General features: G+C 40.9%; 1 protein-coding gene across 1 annotated transcript; it reads left to right on the top strand.

Annotated features, from left to right (window-relative positions):
* Positions 1-2,084: 2,084 nt before the first annotated feature.
* Positions 2,085-20,942, top strand: wapla (WAPL cohesin release factor a). Its single transcript, XM_007545456.2, has 20 exons — positions 2,085-2,393; positions 3,903-4,313; positions 4,497-5,202; positions 6,023-6,330; positions 7,355-7,485; positions 8,790-8,885; positions 9,892-10,053; positions 10,594-10,730; positions 11,472-11,583; positions 11,912-12,142; positions 12,447-12,558; positions 12,696-12,793; positions 13,014-13,090; positions 14,563-14,744; positions 15,216-15,331; positions 15,457-15,672; positions 16,954-17,155; positions 17,407-17,495; positions 17,633-17,728; positions 19,208-20,942. Exons 2-20 carry the CDS (start codon positions 3,929-3,931, stop codon positions 19,271-19,273), a joined length of 3,522 nt encoding a protein of 1,173 aa, XP_007545518.1. The 5' UTR covers positions 2,085-2,393; positions 3,903-3,928; the 3' UTR covers positions 19,274-20,942.
* Positions 20,943-22,386: the final 1,444 nt, after the last annotated feature.

The raw sequence follows: 22,386 nt of genomic DNA, 5'->3' as shown, positions 1-22,386 counted from the left end.
TCTTAGTTTTACTCTGTCATTGGTTATATTTATGGATTTTGCAATGGGTCAGCTCTTAAAAGAGGAAGTCAAACCTCAACTTCTTTGACTATTGGCTGGGGGGAAAAAAAGCGAGGAATTTTTTTCCCCTGTCGTCTCAGTGGTTCGCTTCCCATTTTTCACATTTGACTTGCAGAGCATGTCTCTAATAACCATTGGATGTTTATTCTGCCTTCTCTTTTTCCATTTTCATCCTCCATATTTTTTTTTTATAACTGCTTTCCAGTGATGGTCAGAATCTCACATGCATGACAAATTATGAAATGTATTTAAGCGCAATACCTTGACTTTTATGTGGATCCGGTTGACAAATCTGTGTTTAGATTTGGACACAAAGAGGAACGTAAAACTAAACAAAAGGAGCAGCTCAAAGATAAGTAGTGCTGCCACCTTCTGGTTCTCTCTCAAAGTTGCATTTTTCTTTTTTAATGGACCAAGCCTTTTGCAAATAGTTTGAGCAGATGTTGAACTCAAAGATTCCTTGTTGTTGTTTGCTTCTCCTTGGCAGCTGCGCGCATTCCCGACCTATTCAATCAAAAGTTTCACGACGTTTAAAGGTTACAGTAAAATTACAGAACATTGGACTCTGCTGCGATGTTTGCTTGTTAGTGAGGTAATTACTACACACCTGCCAAAACCTGAGTTCATAACAGTCACACTGGGCACGGCTGTATTACCTCACCTCCTCTGGACTGTGATGTGGACTGACAGTTTCTCTACGGGTCCAAAATGATGTAAATGCTTGAAAAGCGTGTGCTTCACATCATATGAGAGCAGTGCTGTCGTTATCCAAATGAAACAATGAATGAATATTTTGTATATGTTTGGCTTTGTTTTGTTTTTTGGAGCAATGGCCAGACATTTCCACAAAGACCTCCTCAGCCTGAAGGAGATGTAGTGACTTCTGTCTGAAAAATGTGCTTTTCAGTGTCAATGCAGCAGGACCACGTTGCTAAGCAGACTCAAATCACAACCTACATGGTGCATCACCAGTGCCAGCACCACTGCCCCTGCTGGTGTCAGTAGTGCTGGTCAGAGCAGTTTGAGAGGGTCTCAAGAGTGAGTTGAGCAAGATTTAAAAAAAAAAAACCTTTGGTCGCATAGAGAACAAATGAAAATTTACACTTAGTTTTATCTTTACATTCTCTACAGAGAGTATAATACTAAAAGTGATCATTGCACTTCCTCTGTGACATGATCATTCATATGCTATTGCTTTTTCAAAGTATATCTTTGGGACTTTAAGGGTGTTGCTACCAATCTTCCTAAAGAACTTTTTTTTTTTTTTCGTTTTTACTCATAGCTTTTTGGTTATTTTAATTTTTCATTGTATCATCTGTAATTCATTTTAAAATATCATAATCCGTTCCAGACTCTTAATTTCAGTTCTGGCTTTTTGCCATCCATAATACAAACTGCAAGACTTTGTCTACTGTATTCAGTTAGTTTTTATCACTTTTATTTATATATTTTTATTTATTTAATACCATTACACTAACCATTCACTATCAGAATTGCATTGTTTGGCACAAAACACCTGTCATATTCTATATGGGTGCAGAAAGTTTTATCTCGGATTCAAGACATTGGATCCAACTAAAACTAAGGTTTGTGGGTAAAAAAACAAATAAACATTTGATTCAACAGTTTGCATATTATACTGGATAATATAATTTTTAAGTCAGATGAGGTTAGTTTCAAGAAAGCAAACACTACTCAAGGAAATGAAACCTAAATACCTGATAATTACAGTAAGAAAAAAATCTATTCTGATTATGGAGTCTCTTTTTGTACAAATTTGATCTACTTACAAACTTTTGTTCTGTGTTATTTTAATTGCATGCAATTTTATTTAACATATCTTATTTTATTTTCATAATAATATAAGCCTCTTTTCAAATTTGGCATAGTCCGAAGTTCTTAACAAATACAATCCTCTAGCGACCCCTATGGCTTATTTTGACTTTTTTAACCAATCAGAGACGCTGACACAGCCTCACAGCGCAGACAAGCGCTCTTGTTGCTGATAGGTCAGTTACGTTCTAACTAGGCAGCTCAGCACAGTGCCAAACGTCGCGGAGGGAGGGGATATTTTAATGGCAGTCAGTAGCACTTTAACATGGAAAAACTCCGGATTATTCTTTATCTTTGAACTGGTGTAGCTTCGATTGCATTTGTTAAGATTTTCTTTTATATCTTGCAATGCTGTAGAATAATATTTCGGATAGAGATGTGTTTCTAGAGCTTTTTCTGCAGCGGTGGAGCGACTTTACCCGCTTGATTTGTGCGTGAGTAGCTGATCAGGCCTAACCGGCTGGCTAGGAGACAAGCAGACGGTTAGCTTGAGTTGAAAGGTATAGTATGTCCCAGTTATTGTTTAACTCACTGTTACTTTATATATCATTATATATATTCAGTAACGCATATCTGTGCACTTGGTGGTCTTTGAAAAGCACGCTTTTCTCCACCTGATGTTGCCAGGTTAGAAATGTAAACAAGAGACTTACGTTAGCCTAATAGTTATCAGTGCTGAAGCTAACGGCTAATAGCTAACTTCACAGCAGTTAACTTTACATGCGGGCCAGTCTGGACTTAACAGACGTAGATAAGTTATCTGCTCCGGTACTATGCCACGTACATAATTTATATAACCCCTGAGCTTTATTTTGGTTTACAAAATACCTTCTGTTTGTGTGTTGTTTAGAGAAGACTTGACCGATTTTCACTAAAAGCTTGAGCTGACAATGCTAACTTGGTGTGCTATCAACTAACAGTTGGTTCAACTTTGCCAAATTGGCTTGCATAATAGCTCCAGTCATTGAATATATGTTATGCAGGATTTATTAACATTTAATATGTGTGTCGCTTATTTTATATTTAGAAGTGATGTTGCTAGTAATTAGAATTTCTGTGTTTATATTAGCTATATCAAATTATCAATATGTTTGAAATAGTTTTTCTTTTTTTTTAGCGTCGGTTAATACGTGATTACTTACAATATAGCTCGTATAGCTGTGGAATATAAAGCAAATAATGCTATCAAGTATTCCAAATACTTGTTTTTTCTTATTAAGACATATTAAATGATTTTAATTTTCTGCTGTGGCTAGTAAATATTACTATTTAAAACCAGAAATTACCTGCTGAGTTCAAGATTCAAGTGTAGTTTTACCTGATTTTTTTTCTTTTTCGCTGTAATTTGTTAGCATGTGCTTTCCTCACATTTTAAGTTCTGTTGTGGTGCAAAAATAGTTAAATCTCAAAAGTTTTTACCACTGTTTGAACACTCGCATATACAAACAACACCCTGTGTGTTTGTGTTTGTTTGTAATACCTTGTGGGGACCATTTTCCTGACATATACTACATTGTGGGGACCCACTGACTGTTTTGGGATCAGGGGTCAAGTTTAGAACTAAGGTGTGAATTGAGTTTTGGTTAGGATAAGGGTAAGGTGTAAGCTGTAGATCCCCACAAAGATCACATGTGTATATGTGTTTATATACGATGAATAAATCGTCATAAAAACTCTCAAATATAACTTAATTTAAGTGTTTGTCATTTAATGAAATCTATGTCATAACCTGGTTTTTTTTATTATTATTATTTTAATTCCTTCCTTGGGTCTGTGTCTTATCTGCATCATACCAAACATGTCGGATTAGGACCCCTGATTAAACCAGAAATAACAGTTATAGATACATACAAAGTAGTTATAAATGTTACCCTGGGGAGTATAAACTGACTCCTGCACTAATCCATTTCAAACCTGAACTATTTTGGCACTAATGACCTAAACTACTAAGTTATAAAATGGTGAATAGAATGCATCATTTTTGGTGATGCTTCTTCCTGTGTTTACAGAGAATATGTAACATACAGCAACCAACATGACATCCAGATTCGGTAAAACCTACAACCGCAAGGGAGGGGAGGCGAATTCCAAATTTGAAGAAGTTTTCTCCAACAAGAAGCCCACCCTGACCACCAAATGGGGGGAGACCACCTACAAGGCGCAGCTGGGAGGCAAAAAGCCTTTATTAAAACCTGGAGCAACTGAGGTCTCCAAGAGGCCCAGGCTTGAGGACAGCGACAGCGAAGACCCGTTTGGGTTTGACAGCGACGAAGAGTCCAAGACTGTGACCTCCGAAAATGTTTCTGAAATGAAGATGCCAGAAGAGGCCGCACCAAAACCGGTTACAGCGCAGAGCAGAGTGACTGCTGCCGTCGTGACATCAGCACAGGCCTCTGCAAGTATAACGGCAACATTGACAAGTAAGTAGCCACTTGTAGAAACGGCCTGTTGGGGAGTAGAGCGTGACCATGACTTTTGTTGGCTTCGTACATGAAACGTTGTCATTTTAAAAACCAAAATGCATGTAATCAGCCAAGTCTTCTTGAAAATATTTTCAGTTTTAGTGTTGCGTAACAGTCTATGCATTTCTTCTGTCTTCGCAGATAAGCAGACGTCAGAAATGGATGTTAAAAACAATCAGCCGTGGTACAAAAGTGCATTGGCCGGCAGCCAAAAACCTGTATATGTGACCTGCGTCTCAGAGACTGTCCTCTTCGACAACGAAAACTTGCCAGTATCCCAGATGCCGGTTTCCTCCTTTTCTAACTTAGACGCCTCCATGTCGGTAAACGTACCCGGAGGAACGCACAGCACCCAACCTGCATGCTCTTATGACGGATCCCTGTCGGAGGAAATGAAAAGTGCTGACCAGGAACTTCCCACGGAGCCCCCGCCAGAACCGGTGGACAACATTCCCCCGTCCCCGTTTACCTTAAGGGCCTCAAACTGCAAGAAATACCAACGACCCCACCGGTCTCACAAAGCACTTGATGAATTCAGCGACGGCAACAGTGACAAGCCCACTGACCCCTCGAGTGCCCAAGATAAATCCAATAGTGTCCTTTCTGCTGGCGCAAGTGGTACCGCTGCCATTGCTAACACAGCAGCCAAGCCCGCAGGCAGGGGCGGCGGGAGGGTGCGGGACTACACAGTTCTGCACCCGTCCTGCTTGTCAGTGTGCAACGTCACCATCCAGGACTCAATGGACCGCAGCATCGATGAACTCGTGGCACAGCCCACCCCCGCTGACCTGGGAGAGGCAGGTCAGATGAAGAAGAAGTCGGACACGCAACCACCTAAACCGACTCGGTAGGTTTCTCTCTCTCTTTTTTTTTTATTATTTTTTTCGGTTTTGTCTCAAAAGTTGTATTGTAGTGAAAATTATTCCGAGTGAGGGTTCCGTCTAATTTGAAGCTATTCTCGTGGAATAAGGAGTTTTGAAATCTAATCTTCTTCTGAACTATTTGCACCTTTCTATTCGCTTCTACATACAATCTCTGTAATTTAATATTTTTTTAAATTATGCATCAAATTGCAAAATTGAACTCTAATTTAAATTTAGATGTCACACCTTGGTTATTTTAACTTTGTGATGTTTGCTTTATTTTGGTAAGTTGATCGGTTTGTACACAAGTCGGACCCTGTTCTGTTTTTTTCTTTTTTAAGTGTCACCTATAGCGGTCCATGTTTCCTCTCTTCTATAACTTCTAAAAGCAGCAATGTGAAAGCAGTAGTCAGTGTTTGAAGTTGCCTTGCATTGTTTATCTGTTCAATGCATTTACTCTAAAACGACAAACAGTACTTGGAGGTTGTCCTCCTGCAAAATAGTTACTTTTTCACTCAAAAATGACATATCCTTGTCCTCTTGTTTCCCCTTTCTTTTAAATGTTAGTTTATTTAGCTAATTTGATATAAGTCAATTAGGAGAATCCTTGGTATTATTACATTTATCCAGTGTAATTTACCATAACTTACATGTGGGTCAAAATGGGGGAAAAAAAAACATATTTAGTATTGCAGCAATGCAGATTAAATGAAATGTAATAAACTAAGCAGGAAAAAAATCTTAATTGCACAAATCGTATTTTTGAGAAACGTTGGTTCTATTGTTTTTTTGTTTTTTTTTTAGGTTTAGGCCTGTCCAGACAAAGACGAAGAAGACCAAGGCCGAGACCAAACTGGAGTTCTTTGGGTTTGAGGACAAAGACGGCGAAGGGGAGGATGCGAGTTCTGAAGGGGCCATGGCTGGCAAAAGCAGCTACAAGATCAAGTATTTTGGCTTTGACGACCTCAGCGAGAGTGACAGCGATGACGAGAACTCTCAGGCCAAAGAGAAGAAGGTCAAGAGGGCGGCCGCAGCCTTAGCCGCACTGAGCTCAAGTGTCGACAGTCCTCACACCAGCGACTCTCAGGACAGTCAAGCCAGCAGCAATACAGGTGAGCAGAGGTGATAAACCGATATGATGAAGACGTGACAAACTAAGGAAATATGTTAAGAGGCACAATATTATCGCCGTGGTATCGGCCGATATTAGCTGTAAAAATTTAACATCGGACGTCGGCCATTCCGTCAAAAATCGATATAAAAGGCGTTGTTTTAATGACAAACCAGTGACAATGATGCCTGCAGTACAACGTCATAAGAAACTTAAGTATTAATGCACGACTGATGTGCTTTTCACTTGTTGCTTGTGAACAGGTTAGGTTTAGTTTTGTGAAGGTTTACAAATTTGCACTGTTTGAATGTTGTCATTGTCTTGGAGAGAGCAAATGTCGTGAATCAATTTGACATTAAACATGATGCAAGTTAAGTGTTACGTAATTTTCAGCCTCCTTTTTAGCATTTTATTTGGTAGCAGGTTAAATTGACAAAGACGGTGCAGTATTTCAACCCCACAGTAGAGAAAGACGTATAGTTTCAGTAAGTGGGTATAGAAAAAAATATCTGTGTTGGTATCGTCCAAGCGAGCTTTCGTATATTGGCATATCGGATATTGACCGAAAATCCAATATCGTGCATCCCTAAAATTTGTGCTTGGTTGAAAAACAAAGTCTTACTTGTAACCAAATCTTGTGGCTGTTTAAAAGGCTCATTTGTTTCCTCTAAATGCTGCAGCATCTGTAAGGAAAAGGCATTTGCGGGTTACGCAAGAAAAACTTTCCAAATCCTCCCAGCCAGCACTAAATGGTTTGTTGGTGGAGGTTGTTTAATGTCACATTGCACTGAGGTTCCGGTTTGTGAACTTAATAAATTAGCATGTCTTGCTTCTATAAAACCTTAATCAGCCACTCCTATAAATAATACCAAATATTCAACGGCAGAATAAGATGGCTACTCATCCCACAAGTACATTTTTCTTTGCCACTGTGGTATATTTAAGCTCTCAAATGTTGTAATTTTTTTTTTTTTTTTTTTTTTTTGCTGAGCATATTTAAAGAGCATACTTGACTTTGTCAACAGATGCTTTTGACTTCTCTGATGACTCCAGCCCTGGAGTCGCTGAGGGTCAGAAAGGGCGAACAGGAAGGCAAGGTGACAAATCGAAGGACTCCTCCGCTGGACTCAAAAAGATTTTCAGTGGACCCAAAAAGGTAACTTATTTTTTTTTCTGTGTGTGTTCATATGTAATTTAACTGTTTTTTTCCCCCAAAAGTTATTTTCCGTGTGTTTTTTAGTACCTTCTGTGAGAGGTTTCTCATTATATTAATGCTCAAGTATGAAAATATGGGGGCAAAATGCACACAAATCTGTTGGCAGTGTTAGCGTTGGATTACGTGACTGAAGAAACCGATGGGTCTCAAAACTAAGATAACAAATAAAGAGCAACAGAAATAAAACCAAATGTTAATATAGAAAGCGGAACTAAACTTCCAACAGCGCCGATACTCCGTAGTGCCCTCAGTGCTTCAGGAAGCTCCTTTCACAGGTGAGGCAGTAACAAGAAAAGTATACCCCATGTTGTTTACAAACTACTAAATCTGATGGGCTGGTTCTGTTGACACTTTTCTGAGCGAATGCCGTGATTCACCTGTAATTTATGTTTGAGTTGCATCTCGTCGCGCCGAGCGCCCGATGTTAAAGTCCAGCTTTAATTACGCCTTACACCAGCACGGCAAACGTGTGCTTCGTTGAAAATGTGGGTGTTGTGTGAAGAGTTTAGATCATTACCTCCTATTTTGATGTTTTTTTTTTTTTTTTCGTTTTAATAATTCAGTCCTGAATTAGTGGTGTTTTTCAGAGCACATTTTCCTGTTTTATTTGAATCTTACTTTGCCATGGCTTTGGGTTGTTTGTGCTCTGTCCTCTGCCGTTACCGCCATCCTCAGCATAAGTTGGTGCATCGCCTGCGCAGGGTGCGCTTGAGTCACCGAATGTGTTATTTACAGGAAGCGTTTCTGTGCTGCTGGGAGATTCTTCGGCTCCAGACTGAGCCTACAGCTGCCCTGATTAAAACAACCGCATGAGCTTTCTCCCATTTACTGAAATTAAATAACTAAACTATATGCAATAAGCAGAGTATTCTGCTTTCAAAATGAATGGTTTTTTTTTCCAGTGACCCCCAACTCTCTGTGAATGACTTAAAGTACTAGGACGCTGCTACAAGGGTGGAAATGAATGAGTCAGCCTTCCCGGGTCAGCAACTTCTAAACCTGACCGTCTGGGTAGCAACTTTCATCACCGCTTTTATTTTTTATTTTTTCTGTAACAAACTTCTTTTGATCAGGGAAGTAAAGGGAAAAAAATCACATTTTTAAAGTAGTTTGTTAATTTGTCTCATACTCTGTACAACTATTTTTCATGGTTCCTCTTTAATCATGAAATGAAATTTATGATTGGCGTTCTGTTGAACTGACAGATCTGATTTTTTTTTGTTGTTGTTTTGTTTTGTTTTTAGTCTCCTTCTAAAGCTGTGTACAACGCTCGACACTGGAACCAACCGGAACCCGAAGAGATTCCTGTGCCTCCACTTTCTCGATCTCAGACCTCTCCAGTAAGACCACGAGTTTGTGTTATTTGCATCTGTCAGCACTTTGTAAGATTCCAGTGTATTTGAAGATTGTGTCATTTAGAAAATATGCATGCCTGTTGTTCAACTAGAGCTGTTCTCTAAGGAATATTATGTAAAGCAAATGACAAAAGGGAGTTCAGTTTGTTTTCTCAAGTTATTATTGCTATAAATGATAATATTGCTACTTTTGGCACTATTTTCAAGTAACGTATCGATAATAGAGCATAATAACGCAAGTTTGCCCTCTCAAATACCAATAAGCTTTAATTTTGTAAATAACACTTAGCACTGAAACTGGAAGATAATTTCAATATCCAAAATAAAAAAAAAACGATAAATAAAGCAGAAATAAAAACCAAAACCATAAAAAATTGGATTATGAAGTCTCTCTAAACAAATCACAATGAATTTTATCAAGCTTATTTTAATTTATCATCCGATTAATTGATTAAACGCTTATTGCAACAGACCTATTAGTAGCTCTTTTCTTTTTTTCTTTTTTTTTTTATTTTAATTTATCATCCGATTAATTGATTAAACGCTTATTGCAACAGACCTATTAGTAGCTCTTTTCTTTTTTTCTTTTTTTTTTTTCTTTTTTAATTTCCAAGTCTGTGTTTTGACCGATGCGGTCGGACAAGCGAGTCCAGCTTTTGCTTCTTTATTTACCCTCTGAGCTGAATTTACCCCCTGGAAATAAATGTTTGCTCAGAGACAAAGAGCTCGGGCGCAGGCTTTCTTAAAATTAACTGTTGACTTTGCTCCATCTCCTCCGACATCTCTTTAAAGCGCTTACTTGCACACATGCTCCTAAACTGTTCAGCAGCGGTAAACATTGTAGACGGGCCCATTACACACATTTCGTTACTTTGGTCAGACTTTTTTTTTTTATATATATATATATATATATATATATATATATATATATATATATATATTTTCTCTCTCTCCTTCTCTCTCTGCTCATTTCCTCCTCTTCCTTCTTCAGGCCGTTTTGTCGAGCGGCAGCAAGGACAGCAACTCTCACAAAGACGACGGCTTGTTCAAAGCGCCTCCACCGCCACCAAAAGTCATCAAATCGGAAACCATCCCCACACGGCCCAACCAAGAGATTGTCACGGCACTCAAATGCAGGAAAGAAGACAAAGAGGTGAGTGGAAGGCACAGCGAGACGGGGTCTCTGGTAATTGCAATTGATGTTTAGTTTATGGATCTTTTTTTTTTCTTTCTTTTTTTAGATGCAACAGTCAGTCTTTTCAACCAGAATTGTTGCTAATAATTTTAAATCCCCCATAGATTACTTATGATAACGATGGGCCTCCTGGACAGAGATTATGCTCTGGGCCTCCAGGGCCACAGATCGCCTGAAGTGCAGAGGTTTTTGCCTCGCACTAAAGCTGTAGTTGGCATCATGCTGAGCACACCCGACACTCGTTGCGACTGGTGGACGTGCAGAAGGAACTGCTGATCAGGCCTTAACGCTTGAACCGTTATTGATGAGGCAAATTAGCGCAGTCAGCACTTGCCGGTAATGGAACCATCGGAGGGGGCTTAGCGGCCGGCGCGGGGCCATTCCATCGATATTGGCGCAAATGTGTTTCCCTCCCCTCTCCCCCCCTGCTGATTGTGTCTCCGGACAGACGGGCCGCTTTCCAATTAGCTGTAATTAATCCCATTCCTCTTGCAACAGCTGTACACGGTGGTGCAGCATGTGAAGCACTTCAACGACGTGGTGGAGTTTGGAGAGAATCAAGAGTTCACCGACGACTTTGAGTACCTGGAGACGGGACTGAAGAGCAGCCAGCCACTTAACACGAGATGCCTTAGGTAAGTGCAGGGGAGACGCTCGCTGCCCGTCCCTCGCACTTCTGTGATGTGATGTCGGTGTTTTTAACTCCCGCCTTCATTGTAGTGAGTTTTAGTTGCCTCACTTGAATTGACGAAACAGGCAGAACGCCCTTGTTGTTTTTTTTAAGTTCATTCGCCGCATTTTAAGACAAATTTCTTTCAGAGACTTTTGATTGTGGACATTTTATTTTCATCCAGGGTTTTTACAAGAGTGTATTTTCACTTTATGGTAACCTCGTGAAAAATTACACAACGGATTCTAACATGACACAAATAGTTTTCACTAAAGCAGAAGAGACTAAAAAAAAAAATACATTTTTACTAAACTACAACACATTACTCAAATACTTGTTTATATTAAGCTACAGTAAAATAGATCGGTGCTGTCATAATAACGCTATAACATTTATTTATTGATTTTGATATGCAGAAATATAGAACATGTTTAACTGAACTTTCTATGCTTATTCTCGTACCATTATTTATTTTTACTCGTGACACAATAATAGCACACTGGTCTTAGCTGGTCCATTGGTCAAGCTATCTTCTGGGTTAACCTTTAGTTCCCACCGCATGCTTCTCCTGAGTAGAGAAATCTACTCAGGAGAAGTGATAGATATGCAGAGTGAATCAGTGGTAGCCTGTCTCTCATTCTGGCCCCTTAAGTTTCACAAAGAGTCATGGATAATGCTGTAATTTCCACACTCTATTGTCTTGCAGTATAATCAGCCTGGCCACACGGTGCGCCATGCCGAGTTTCAGGATGCACCTCCGGGCCCGAGGCAAAGTGGCTCAGGTCTTCAAGATGCTCAGTGACGCTCCGCAGCATCCGGTACGTCGACCTCGACTCCGTCTGTCTGTCCGTTCGTCTGTCGCACTTAAATGCAATGTTGCATTAAGCTTCGTCATCTTAAAGCGCCAGGTCTAGTTGAAGTGCTGGAAACGCTATAATTATGCCCCACACCTGGGTCAATTCAGCAATATGCTGTTGTATTCTTTCACAGAACAGAGGCTTATTAATAGTCCGACTTTCTTTTAATTGTGTAACTTATTGTGATCAACACAAACTAACTTGGTGTCTGTTGTTAACCTGGATTTCAATTGGCAGTTTTCACAAACATTAAACCAACTTTCTTAAGAAACTCTTACATTTTGTCCAGAACCTCGCTCTGTGCACCGCCGCGCTGATGTACATCCTGAGTCGAGATCGGCTCAACATGGATCTGGACCGGGCGTGTCTGGAGCTCATGATCAAGCTGCTGGAGCTGGACCAGGACTACTCAGGCGACCAGGATCAGCTCACCGCCAAGGAAGTGGCGAAGGTCAAGGAGAAGATCAGGAAGCTGTGCGAGACCGTGCACAACAAGCATCTCGACTTGGAAAACATCACGGTAGGTTGTCCTTTTGAAAACTTGTGGCGACGTCTAACCTAACTTTTACTTCCATTTTTATTGCTATAGTAATCTTGAATTTAATTGCTAAGTCTCAGGGTCTTATCGAAGAATTCTGATTGTTGATCCACGTAGTTCTCCAGAAATGTGATGAATAAAAAGCTACGAATCCTGAGAATATCCTGCGTCTCCATGTCTGTTTATTTGCGTTTTTCTTTTCTAAACATCTCTGTGCTTCACGTTGACATTCGGGATACAATATATAATCAATCAATCTAAAACTCAAACGCATCTCCTCGTGCAGACGGGCCATCTCGCCATGGAGGCGCTATTATCCCTGACCTCCAAGAGAGCGGGCGATTGGTTCAAAGAAGAACTTCGGCTGCTAGGAGGCCTGGACCATATTGTGGATAAAGGTCTGTGTGTGTGTGTGTGTGTGTGTGTGTGTGTGCGTGTGTGTGTGTGTGTTTTGAATCCTCCTGCTTGATTGCTTCTGCTCTGTGGTTTAACGACGTGAAAAGTCAAGTGTGCCGTTTGTGTTGTGCCGCCACAGTGAAAGAGTGCGTGGAGAACCTGAGCCAGGAAGATGACAAGGAGAAACTCGTAGAATCTTTGTGGGGAGCCGAGAGGTGTCTGAGAGTGCTTGAAAGTGTAAGTAGCGTCTTTTCAAGCTTCTCAAAACTTGTACAAAAAAGTGAGACTGGAGGACAAAAAAAAAAAAGTTTTTCTATATTGAGATTTTCTTTTTGTCACCGGATGAAAGGCACAGTCGAAACAACTTTTTGTGACATCTGGGTTAAACCTGAATGTTCCTGGTTCCTTTTTAAATCTTTCGCTTTGTGTGTCTCACTCTGTCATCTTCTGCTAACAGGTGACTGTGCAGAACCCAGAAAACCAGGGTTATCTGATTGCCTACAAAGACTCGCAGCTCATCGTCTCCTCGGCCAGGTGAGCTCAGGTTGACGTCTGAGTTACCCGAATACTTTATGTCTCTCACCAGGACTTTATAATAATAGATTTCAGCTCCGACAGCTCCACCTTTTTCAGTTGGGTGCACTGCCGCAACATTTTCAGAGCTCCTCTTTTTTTTTTTGTGTGTGTGTGTGTGTGTGTGTGTTTAGGCAGTACATTAAACTGATACATAAAGGTGTGAACATGACTTGTCCCACAAGCTGTGGATATTAAATGAACAAAAACGCCTGCCTGGTTTCTGTCTGGTGCAACTTTACAAACAGCAGTTGGCTGGTTTCACTGCTTCTGGGAATTAAAATGTCAGAAGATGATGAGTCAGCAGCACAAGCTGCACTATCCGCCCCTTTTCGAGGAAGTCCTGTTAATAAGAGCTTTAAATATAACATTTCAAGTTAAGTGCATGTTTAAAGTTTGAAGAATGTTGTGCCTCAGTTCAGTTATTTACACTGTTGTTATTTTTGACAACTATGTCGAGCATAAGCAGGCATGATCGCAAAGCAGCTAGTCCAGTGAACTGACTAGCTGGTAACACTTTAAATAGTCTTAACTGAAAACTGCTAATTAGTTGGCATTAAATAAAAGGGAAGAAGGTCAATGGATTTGGAACTCGTGTTGTGTTTTGTGTCAATGTGTTGTAAGGATGAAAATGTAGCAATTAGTAGACACACCAGTAAAACAAGCAAAACATGGAATGGGTTAACATGATTGGCTGAAACAAGGAAGCTATCCGATTGGTTGCTGATCATCCAATCAGAGAGATCGTTTATTTAAAAAAAAAAACAACAAAAAAAACATTTGTGGATTCAAACGTTAGGGGAGTGTCAAACTTCACACACAAATCCAGCGCAACCCACAGGCCAGAAGCAGCTTGGAAATAAAGATATATTTGTGTTTTGCATCAAAAATACAAATGTGAATCTTGTTCTGTGTATTTGTGACTTATGAGACCGTTTTAGCTCCATATACTTACCATTTTACTCGCATTTGCGGCTAAGATGATTTGCAGTCATGTTTGGTTTATCCGTCAAACTTGTGACTTCAGGCTCAAGGAGCCTGGCAAAGTTTAGTGGCAATGTTTTTTGTGACCTCAATTTTGAGTCCCTTTTTTTTGTAATCTTTCCAGACTTGAAATGGTAAGTGGCCTGCATTTGTAGTGAAATTTATTAGGTTCAACAGCCGGTCACAGGGTTGCTCCAAAAGAAAACAAGACAAAGGCCTCTGCTTACAAACGACGACAAAAGCCAGATTCGAGCTGCTGATCTAGACTCACCTAAAAACTTGACGCTCGTTGACAAACTAAATCAGTCGGAAAAAGTTCAATCTTGATCTCCTTGCTTTACGTCTTTGTGCCGCCTTTTCTCCAGCATTAATCTTTCATTTTCCGCCCCACTTCTGTCATTTCACGCCTCCCGATCTCTAACAAAAGCCGTCCTCTCTTCTGTCATCAGAGCGCTGCATTACTGCGAAGATATGATCCAGCGGTACAGCCGGGCGCTGAACAACAGCTCCCTGTCGTCGTCGTCGTCGGGCGCAACGCTGCCACACTGCAGCTTCAGCAACGTGGGCAAGGCGGTGGAGGACTGCATGAGGGCCGTCATAGGCGTGCTGCTCAACCTCACCCACGACAACGGTAGACTAACGTTAGCTTAGCTTCTGTCAAGAGGCCATTATTTAGACTAGAGCATTTTATTTTTATTAGATTTTAGCATACGCTGCAAAAACACAAAATCTTACAAAGTATTTTTTGGACTAGTTTCTTGTGGGAATGTCTCAGTCAGCACAATAATTCCTTAATATTGATGGAAAAGCACTATTTGTTCATCAATATTAAGGAATTATTGACTTAAAACAAGCTCATGTGTCTTGCTGAAAAGTTACTTGTTAGTTTTTGTCTTATTTAAAGTGCACTAACATATTTGCACTCATAACGACACCAAAAATACTTAAGATTTTACAGCTTTTGCAGTGTGTTCTTCTTGTGCTTTTCACTTTTTGCATCATTAAGGACAAAGTTGAAGGTTTACTTGAATTGAAACAGCTCAGCAGGGTTTGGTTTTCTGGCGTAAGCAGAGGCTAAGCGATCGATCCTTTTTGTTTGCAGAGTGGGGAAGCACCAAGACGGGCGAGCAGGAGCAGCTGATAGACACCGCGCTCAATTGCGTCCTCCGAGTCCCGCGCTACATCCCGCAGGAGCAGCGCTTTGACGTCCGAGTCCTGGTAAGACTCTTCCGAGGGACAAACGTCCCCCCTCCCCTTTCATCCGGTAGCAAAACAACACAATTAATCCCCTCCTTGACCCGTGCTTTCTCCCGTTGGTGTCGCTTTTTATTTATGCACATCAGGGTTTGGGGCTGCTAATTAACCTCGTGGAGTACAGCTCCAGAAACCGCCACTGTCTGGTGGACATGGAGTACACGGTGGATGACACGTGTTTGGAAGACAGCCTGATGCAGCCCGCTGATCCGACGCAAGCAGAGGCGGCGGCACAGTCAGCCGGGACCGAGGGAGACGAGGCGGACGCGCCGAAGCCGTCTGGAGCGCTGGCTGCCCTGGTGAAGGTAGAAACTGCCACGACGTGTTAAGACACCACCTGTCGTTGTCATTGTAGTTTATGTCAAAGCGTGGAAAAACGTCAGCAGGAAACTGGAATGTGCTGAGAACTTAGCTGAGGTAATGTGGAGCAGAGCAGGTGAGCCGCGTTTCTCCGCTTTTAAACGGGACATAATTTTCACAGCTCGGACCGTTCAAGTTGCTAAATGTAGGCGTATTTCCATAATGCTTCCCTGAACTTTTATCCCCTATAAATTTCCCTACCGCAGAAATCTTAATCTGTGCTGGTCTGTGTTGTTGTGACTTGTTGCTTCAAAAAAAAAAAAAAAAAAAATCTGTGTTTCTCCACATCAGCTTTAAGCCCCCAGCTACTCTGAATATCCGTATAAAAGGATATATATCCTCTCAAAATAATTGCAGCTTGTGTTTTCTCTGAAACAGTTTCCTTTTTCAGCTTACAATTGAGTGGGGAAAAAAAAATGTCTGGACAGAAAAGGATGTGACACAAACCCACTCCCAAAAAACACTTTTACTTTAGCTGTTGGTTACCAGCACGGAAAAACACAGTGGAAACGTGTAAGGAACGTTTAGGGTTCTTGTGTGAGCAGGAACTGCAAAATAAAACAAAGAAAAATAAAACTCTTTTTCAAAACATCCCAGTCAGCGTTGGCGAAATTAATAACCATATTTTGTGTCGATTTTAATGTCATATTCCGCAGGCACAGAACTGAGAAAATGACATGAAAATGAAGGCCTTTGATTTTTCAAACTCAAACAGGAGTTGTTGTTTTCACACACGCATGTGAAAACAACACACATGTGTTGTTTTCACATGCGTCTAGCTCATGTGAAATCTCCTTAACATTTGTGCAAAGATGTAACCGTGAGGACTTAACAAATATATACTCTGCAGATGCAGACGTGTGCATTTCCTGCATCTGTGCCGGCTTAACATTTACTTTTCTGGAGTAAAAAGTAAATCCCTCTAAGCTGTGAATAAATGCGCAACATTAGCAGCAGTTTAGTAAAGTTAATGTCGGTCCTTAAAGAGCCGAAACAGCAGCAGGATTTACTCCGTTTGTTTCCACAAATGGCTGAAAGCAGAACGGGTCTAGTTAAAGGCAATAGAAAATATCAGCTGCACATCACTATAAACTAGACATCAAAATCCCTTTTCCTCTGCATTCATCATCCAGTTATTGTCCTCTACAGCTGCATGTGGCCTTCTCTGTTAGTTCCCCCCCACCCCCCAGCTTACCTCTGTCATTTCCCCCCTTCCAATGCTCCAGCTCTTCCTGGAGCGGGAGCGCGCTGCCATCCTGGCTGAGGCGAAGACGGACGACCTCATCAGCGAGGCCCCTAAGCCGGCCCTGGACCAGAGCGGCGAGTGGCAGGAGACGTCGGGAGAGATCCAGTGGGTGGCATCCGAAACGAACGACAGCCAGGCTGAAAAGAAAGAAGAAGAGGACGAGGAGTTGGACCTAAATAAAGGTAGACGTTTACACGTGCGCCTGCTTCTCTGTAGTCGCTTTTGTTTCACGATCATACGTTCTCGATCCCATAGCACGGCTTCAGCTTAACTGCAGCCTGTGCTTTCCAACTTTCGTTTTAATCAAGAAGCCTCCAAAAGTTGCCGACATGACTTCGTTTTTGCGCATGTTTCATTGAACGCGTCTGTTATTAGACATTTAACCGATCAACGGTTGAGAATGAAACGTCTTTTCTCCCTCGTTTGGTTCCAGCTCTGCAGCACGCGGGCAAACACATGGAGGACAGCATCGTCGCCTCCTACACGGCTCTGTTACTGGGCTGCCTCTGTCAGGGCAGCCAGGTGAGCCTATGACTAACACACATTCACACACTCCATTCCGGGCGCTTCTGTTCTCGCCCCTGAACACGTCTCAAGTTGTTGATCACCGGCCTCTCCGTGTCGCCCCCCCCCTCCCTTCCTCTTCCTTCCCTCCCCAGATAAATGTGACTACTGTGAGACAGCACCTACCTAAAGGGGATTTCTCTATAATGACAGAAATGCTGAAGAAGTTCTTGAGTTTCATGAACCTCACTGTGAGTATGACCGGCGAGGTGACGGCGCTAAGAAACGTGCGTCGAGTCAGGGTGACGATGAGAGTCTCGCAGGGTGATGACCTCTAGGTGGAAATTTGAGAAGATTAAAACAAAATCTGGATGCTTTTATGATAGAAGTGAAATAATTATTCCCACTTTTGATAAAATAATACATAATTGCTCCATAAATGTCAACGTCGTGGTGTTTGATGGCTTTTTGAGCCTCCAAATAATTAGAGCTGATAATGAGTCAGACAGCTAATGGGCTTTTTTTTTTTTTTTTAATTATTATTCTTCAATATCCAGAATGTTATAAAAACTGCAGGAAGAAAATTGAAATTTGAAGTAGGGAAATTATGGATGATTCAAATGGGAAAAAATATGTAGGAACTCAGCTGGAGAATTGAACTAAATGTGTTATGATGGAGAATATTATGTCTCCTTTCTTCTCTTTACTAGCCTAATAAGCTCATATTGGCTGGTTAACTAGTCAGCTACTTTACAGACAAGCTGCCTGTAGCTTTAAGTGTCCTTTCAAAGCAGATAGATTTATTTTCCATACCATGACTTTCCAAACACGTGACGCATTTCTAGACGGGAAGGTTTATTCTGGCACTTTGTTTAAAGTCTCGTTAAAATGAGTTCAACTCATTGGAAAATTTAAAGAGGTTTTTGAGCAGTACATTTTTTTTTAAAGACTTCAGTATCCCAGAAACTGGCCCATGTCCTATCTGAAACTTTTCCTCCAAGATGGGAAAAAAAACAACAACAAAAACATTTGCAAGCAATAACAGTAAAAAAACAAAACAAAACAAAAAACAAGTGTTTGAAGTAAAGATTTTTACTTGAATATCTTCAGCTGTTGATTCAGTCCTTGGCTGATGGCTAGTTGGAACGGAGAAATGAAAAGGCATTTAATTTTGCACCAAACCCACTAAAGCACCTTTTTGTAAAGAGAATAAGAAAAGCACTCTGAGAGCCACTGATTTTCTTTCTTTCTTTTTTTTTTGTGATTCTCAGTAAATTATTTCAGTCTCTCTTTTGAATCGGTAGTAAAAGCTGCTGGGCTTTTATGAAAGGCCGGTCCGGCCTGCCTGTTTCTCCAGAAGCTTTGAAACGGCTCACGCGGCCCCTACTAGCTGTCATTAAAATACAAAATGTGATCGATCTCATAAATCCTTGTGTCACCAAGCTGTATATTTCAAGCACTAAAGTTCAGAAAAAGAGGGCTAGTTATTATTAGATTAATATTTATCAAGCCGTTTCTGGTCCCAGATGTTGCGGTTTTGAAGCAGCTTCACATGCGATCCGTTTTGTCGGAACGAATGACTGGAACCATGCGTTTCACTCTTTTTCTTTTAGTGGAGATAAAATTCAAACTTTAATCTGCACGTTTTTTGTTTTTTTTTCTCTTGTCCTCTTTTAAGACTCTTGAGTTCTCACGCTTTCTGTTTCCTTCCTCCATGCCTCCCCACACAGTGTGCAATGGGCACCACAGGACAGAAGTCTATCTCACGGGTCATCGACTACCTGGAACACTGTTAACACACGATGAACCGCAACGAACTCACTTCTTCTGCACACTTTAAGGGTTCAAGATCCCCTTCCCGTTGATGTCACACTCCCACGACCTCATCCGACCACCCATGGACGCTCACACCGATGATGCGTCGCGTGTAAACTCACTCAAAGCTACAGTTCGAGTTCCCTTCCCGGAGCACAGCCTGAACCAAAGCCCTGTTAGCTGACGGACTTGTTGATTCCCTCTTGATTTATTTTTTTTTTCTTCTTCTTAAGTTCTTTCATCAGACTCCACATTTCAATGTCCAGATTCATACTTGTTTTGTGATTTGCACAGATTATTATTTGCTAAATGATCCCGCGAGATTGGTAACGACGAGTCGCCGGAAACGGACTCGAAGCGGATCGTCCGACGGCAACGAGCCGTGTTGGCTGTCGGGTTCTGATTTCTGGCTGCGCAGCTCGAGTGTGCGAAGCCTTGAATCAGATTTTATGGATCATTACATTTTAATCTCTGCCTGTTCACGTCCAAGCCAAGGGTGAAATAATTGATCAGCAGGGAAATCAATCATCTTCATGGACTTTCAGAATGATGTCTATATGTAAACAGCGTGGAATGGTTTTGAATGCGATCCATCAATGTTTATTTTCTCTCCACTAATATTCACAATTGGACTGAATGCTTAAGGGAAATGTTTGGTTTTAAGATTTTAATTGTTCTCAAAGACAGTTTTAGCTATTTTTTTTTTAAACTGTAGGATATTTCTCCCTCATGTTTGAAGCGATCAGGATGTGACCCTTTGGCTGAGACTGAAACGACGCGCCATCATGGATTTATGTCGTTCTCGCCCATGTTTGTTTCTATTTTAATTTAAATGTCAACTAATCCAACGCTGTGGTTAGCTCTTCTCAACTATAGCACATAATGAATTATTCCAGATGATTGTTTTTAAAATGCAATGAAATAATTTTAAGAGTTGTATTTAATTTAATGTTTTCTCTCCTCATTGTGTAAAATGCAAAGTCTTTGCTGAGCTGGACTGTGTCTTGTTTTAATATAATCATGTGACCGACTCTTTTGCAAATTTATAGATTGTGGCCCAAGTTTTAACAAAATATAATTTTTTGATTAAGAAACTCTCGATTGGATGTAGCTTCATGCTTTCCGTCGTCACGACGTCGCCGTTTATTTATTCCGCTTCGGTGTCGTTTCGGCCGCGATCGTCCGCCCGACACTGAAAAGCCTCTCGCGGTGAACTGCTCTCCCGTTTCGACCACTGAGCCGAGTTACAGCCATACTTCTTGTACAAACATCAGTTTGATCTGGTTTTTGTAGGGCTGCGGTGAACATGGCTGTGTTTACTGTTTGCAAAACTTTGATCTAAAAGGAAATTTTAGAATGTAAATACTCGTGTGTGTGTGTGTGTGTGTATATACGTTACTGGACATTTAAGATGCGTAGACTTCTTCTTCTTTCTCCCCTCTACCCCGCCCCACTCCTCTAAGCTGATATCTTATTTTATACTATATTTCTGAGTTGTTTGAAGGAAATTAAAAAAACAATAATGATTGCAACATTTAAAAAAAAACAACAACAAAAAAACACTGTTTGTACCTGTTTTGAGAACATAGTCTCTGGTTACATGTAAATAGTTGTATCTGAAAATGGAACAAAATTGCTACTTTCAGTACATATGGCGTGTGTTTTTTCCTTTATTGCATTTCCTGTTTTATTGCTGACATGACACTTATTGGTAAAGATTTTTTTTAAAAGCTTTAAATTCCCGCTTTATGGCACTTTTATATAAGCACACAGAATTTCTTTTTTTCTTTTTGCCTACTTAAAACTCCTGCCTTGTCACTCTTCCAGTTGTGTGTAGATTTATTATCTCTCACATTGGCCAAGTGTAGGTGAGCAGCTGTTTTCTTGTCCATTTCCTTAAGATTTAGACGCATATTCTTTACTAAAAAAGTTTTGTTGTCTTTTCCAGAGAGAAGAATTGCAGAGAAATGCACCCGTGTCATGTCTTATGTACAGACGCATCTTCAGATTCATCAGAAAGTTAGAAATACAAAAATCTAACTTACAGGTTCATTAGTGTTATATTTCAAATGTTTAATTCTGTTTCTAGCTTTCTGCCATTCACGGCCCAAAATAAATTCTCCTGTTTAGCATTGTATGAAAGGAACAAATATTATTACAGAACTGTCAGCTGCGTGAAACATTTAGCCAGAATCTGGACACCTTACATGGTCAAAGCTCCTTTCGCATGAACAGCTTCATGCAATGTGGTGTGAAGGGATTCGTCCTGTGGTGCCCGGGTTTCCTTGGCCTCCTTTACCTTGTGTTCTTTGTTGGGTCTTGTATTATCATTGTCTTGACAGTCCCTCTTTGATTCTCTTTAGTTTTAGCTCAGGTCATTTTGCTGGCCAGTGAAGAAGAGATGTTGGTATTTTTGGCAGTGCAAGCCGGTACCGAGTCCATCTGGAAGACGGAATCAGCATCTCTATGAGGCTCTTTGTCGGAGTGAAACATTGAGTTGTCCAAACTTCCCTGGGGAGAAGACTGCTCTGATGTACGACTTGATGAAACGCAGGCGAAACCGTGGCTCCCTAAATCATCACGGTCTGTGAAAAGTTCATACCGGACCTCGGGGAAATGTGGATTCTGTACCTCTCCGCTCTTCCTACAGACATTGGGACCTCACTTTTCACATTGCATTCACAGTTTCATCTGAAAGGACGATTTCGGACCACTGAGCAACAGTACAGACCTCCTCCTCTTTTACCCAGGTTACATCCTTCAGACATTGTCTGTGATTCAGGGCTGTCTTAAAGGGTGTACATTCAAAACACAATCAAGTAACTTTTACTTTAAGTTGTTATAAAAGTGCTATGTCTATCAATCATAACGTAAAAGAAATTTGACTTTGTAATTTTAGGCCTTGAAATTGGGCTTCTGTCTCTTTCTGACACTCCACCATCATCACAACAATCCTTCTCCATTAAGCCGTTTACAAACGGTATTAGGAGCGTTGGACTGAGCTCATTTCCTTTGGTAAGTTCAGCAGATCCACCAGCTGTTGCCAGCCACTGCTGCCGCTAGTCTGGAGGAGCTGAGAGGGGAAGATGCTCTG

Source organism: Poecilia formosa, unplaced genomic scaffold (genome assembly GCF_000485575.1).
Source record: "Poecilia formosa unplaced genomic scaffold, Poecilia_formosa-5.1.2 Scaffold12, whole genome shotgun sequence".
NCBI lineage: Eukaryota > Metazoa > Chordata > Actinopteri > Cyprinodontiformes > Poeciliidae > Poecilia > Poecilia formosa.
The sequence above is the reverse complement of the archived record's forward strand: the minus strand, read 5'-3'. Positions and strand labels throughout refer to the sequence as shown.

Bases quoted from the DNA above. Each gene is read 5' to 3' on its own strand.
- wapla (XM_007545456.2), top strand. From the start codon at position 3,929: ATGACATCCAGATTCGGTAAAACCTACAACCGCAAGGGAGGGGAGGCG. The intron at 5,203-6,022 runs GTAGGTTTCTCT...TTTTTTTTTTAG, and splicing joins CAACCACCTAAACCGACTCG to GTTTAGGCCTGTCCAGACAA. The intron at 7,486-8,789 runs GTAACTTATTTT...TTTTGTTTTTAG, and splicing joins TTTTCAGTGGACCCAAAAAG to TCTCCTTCTAAAGCTGTGTA.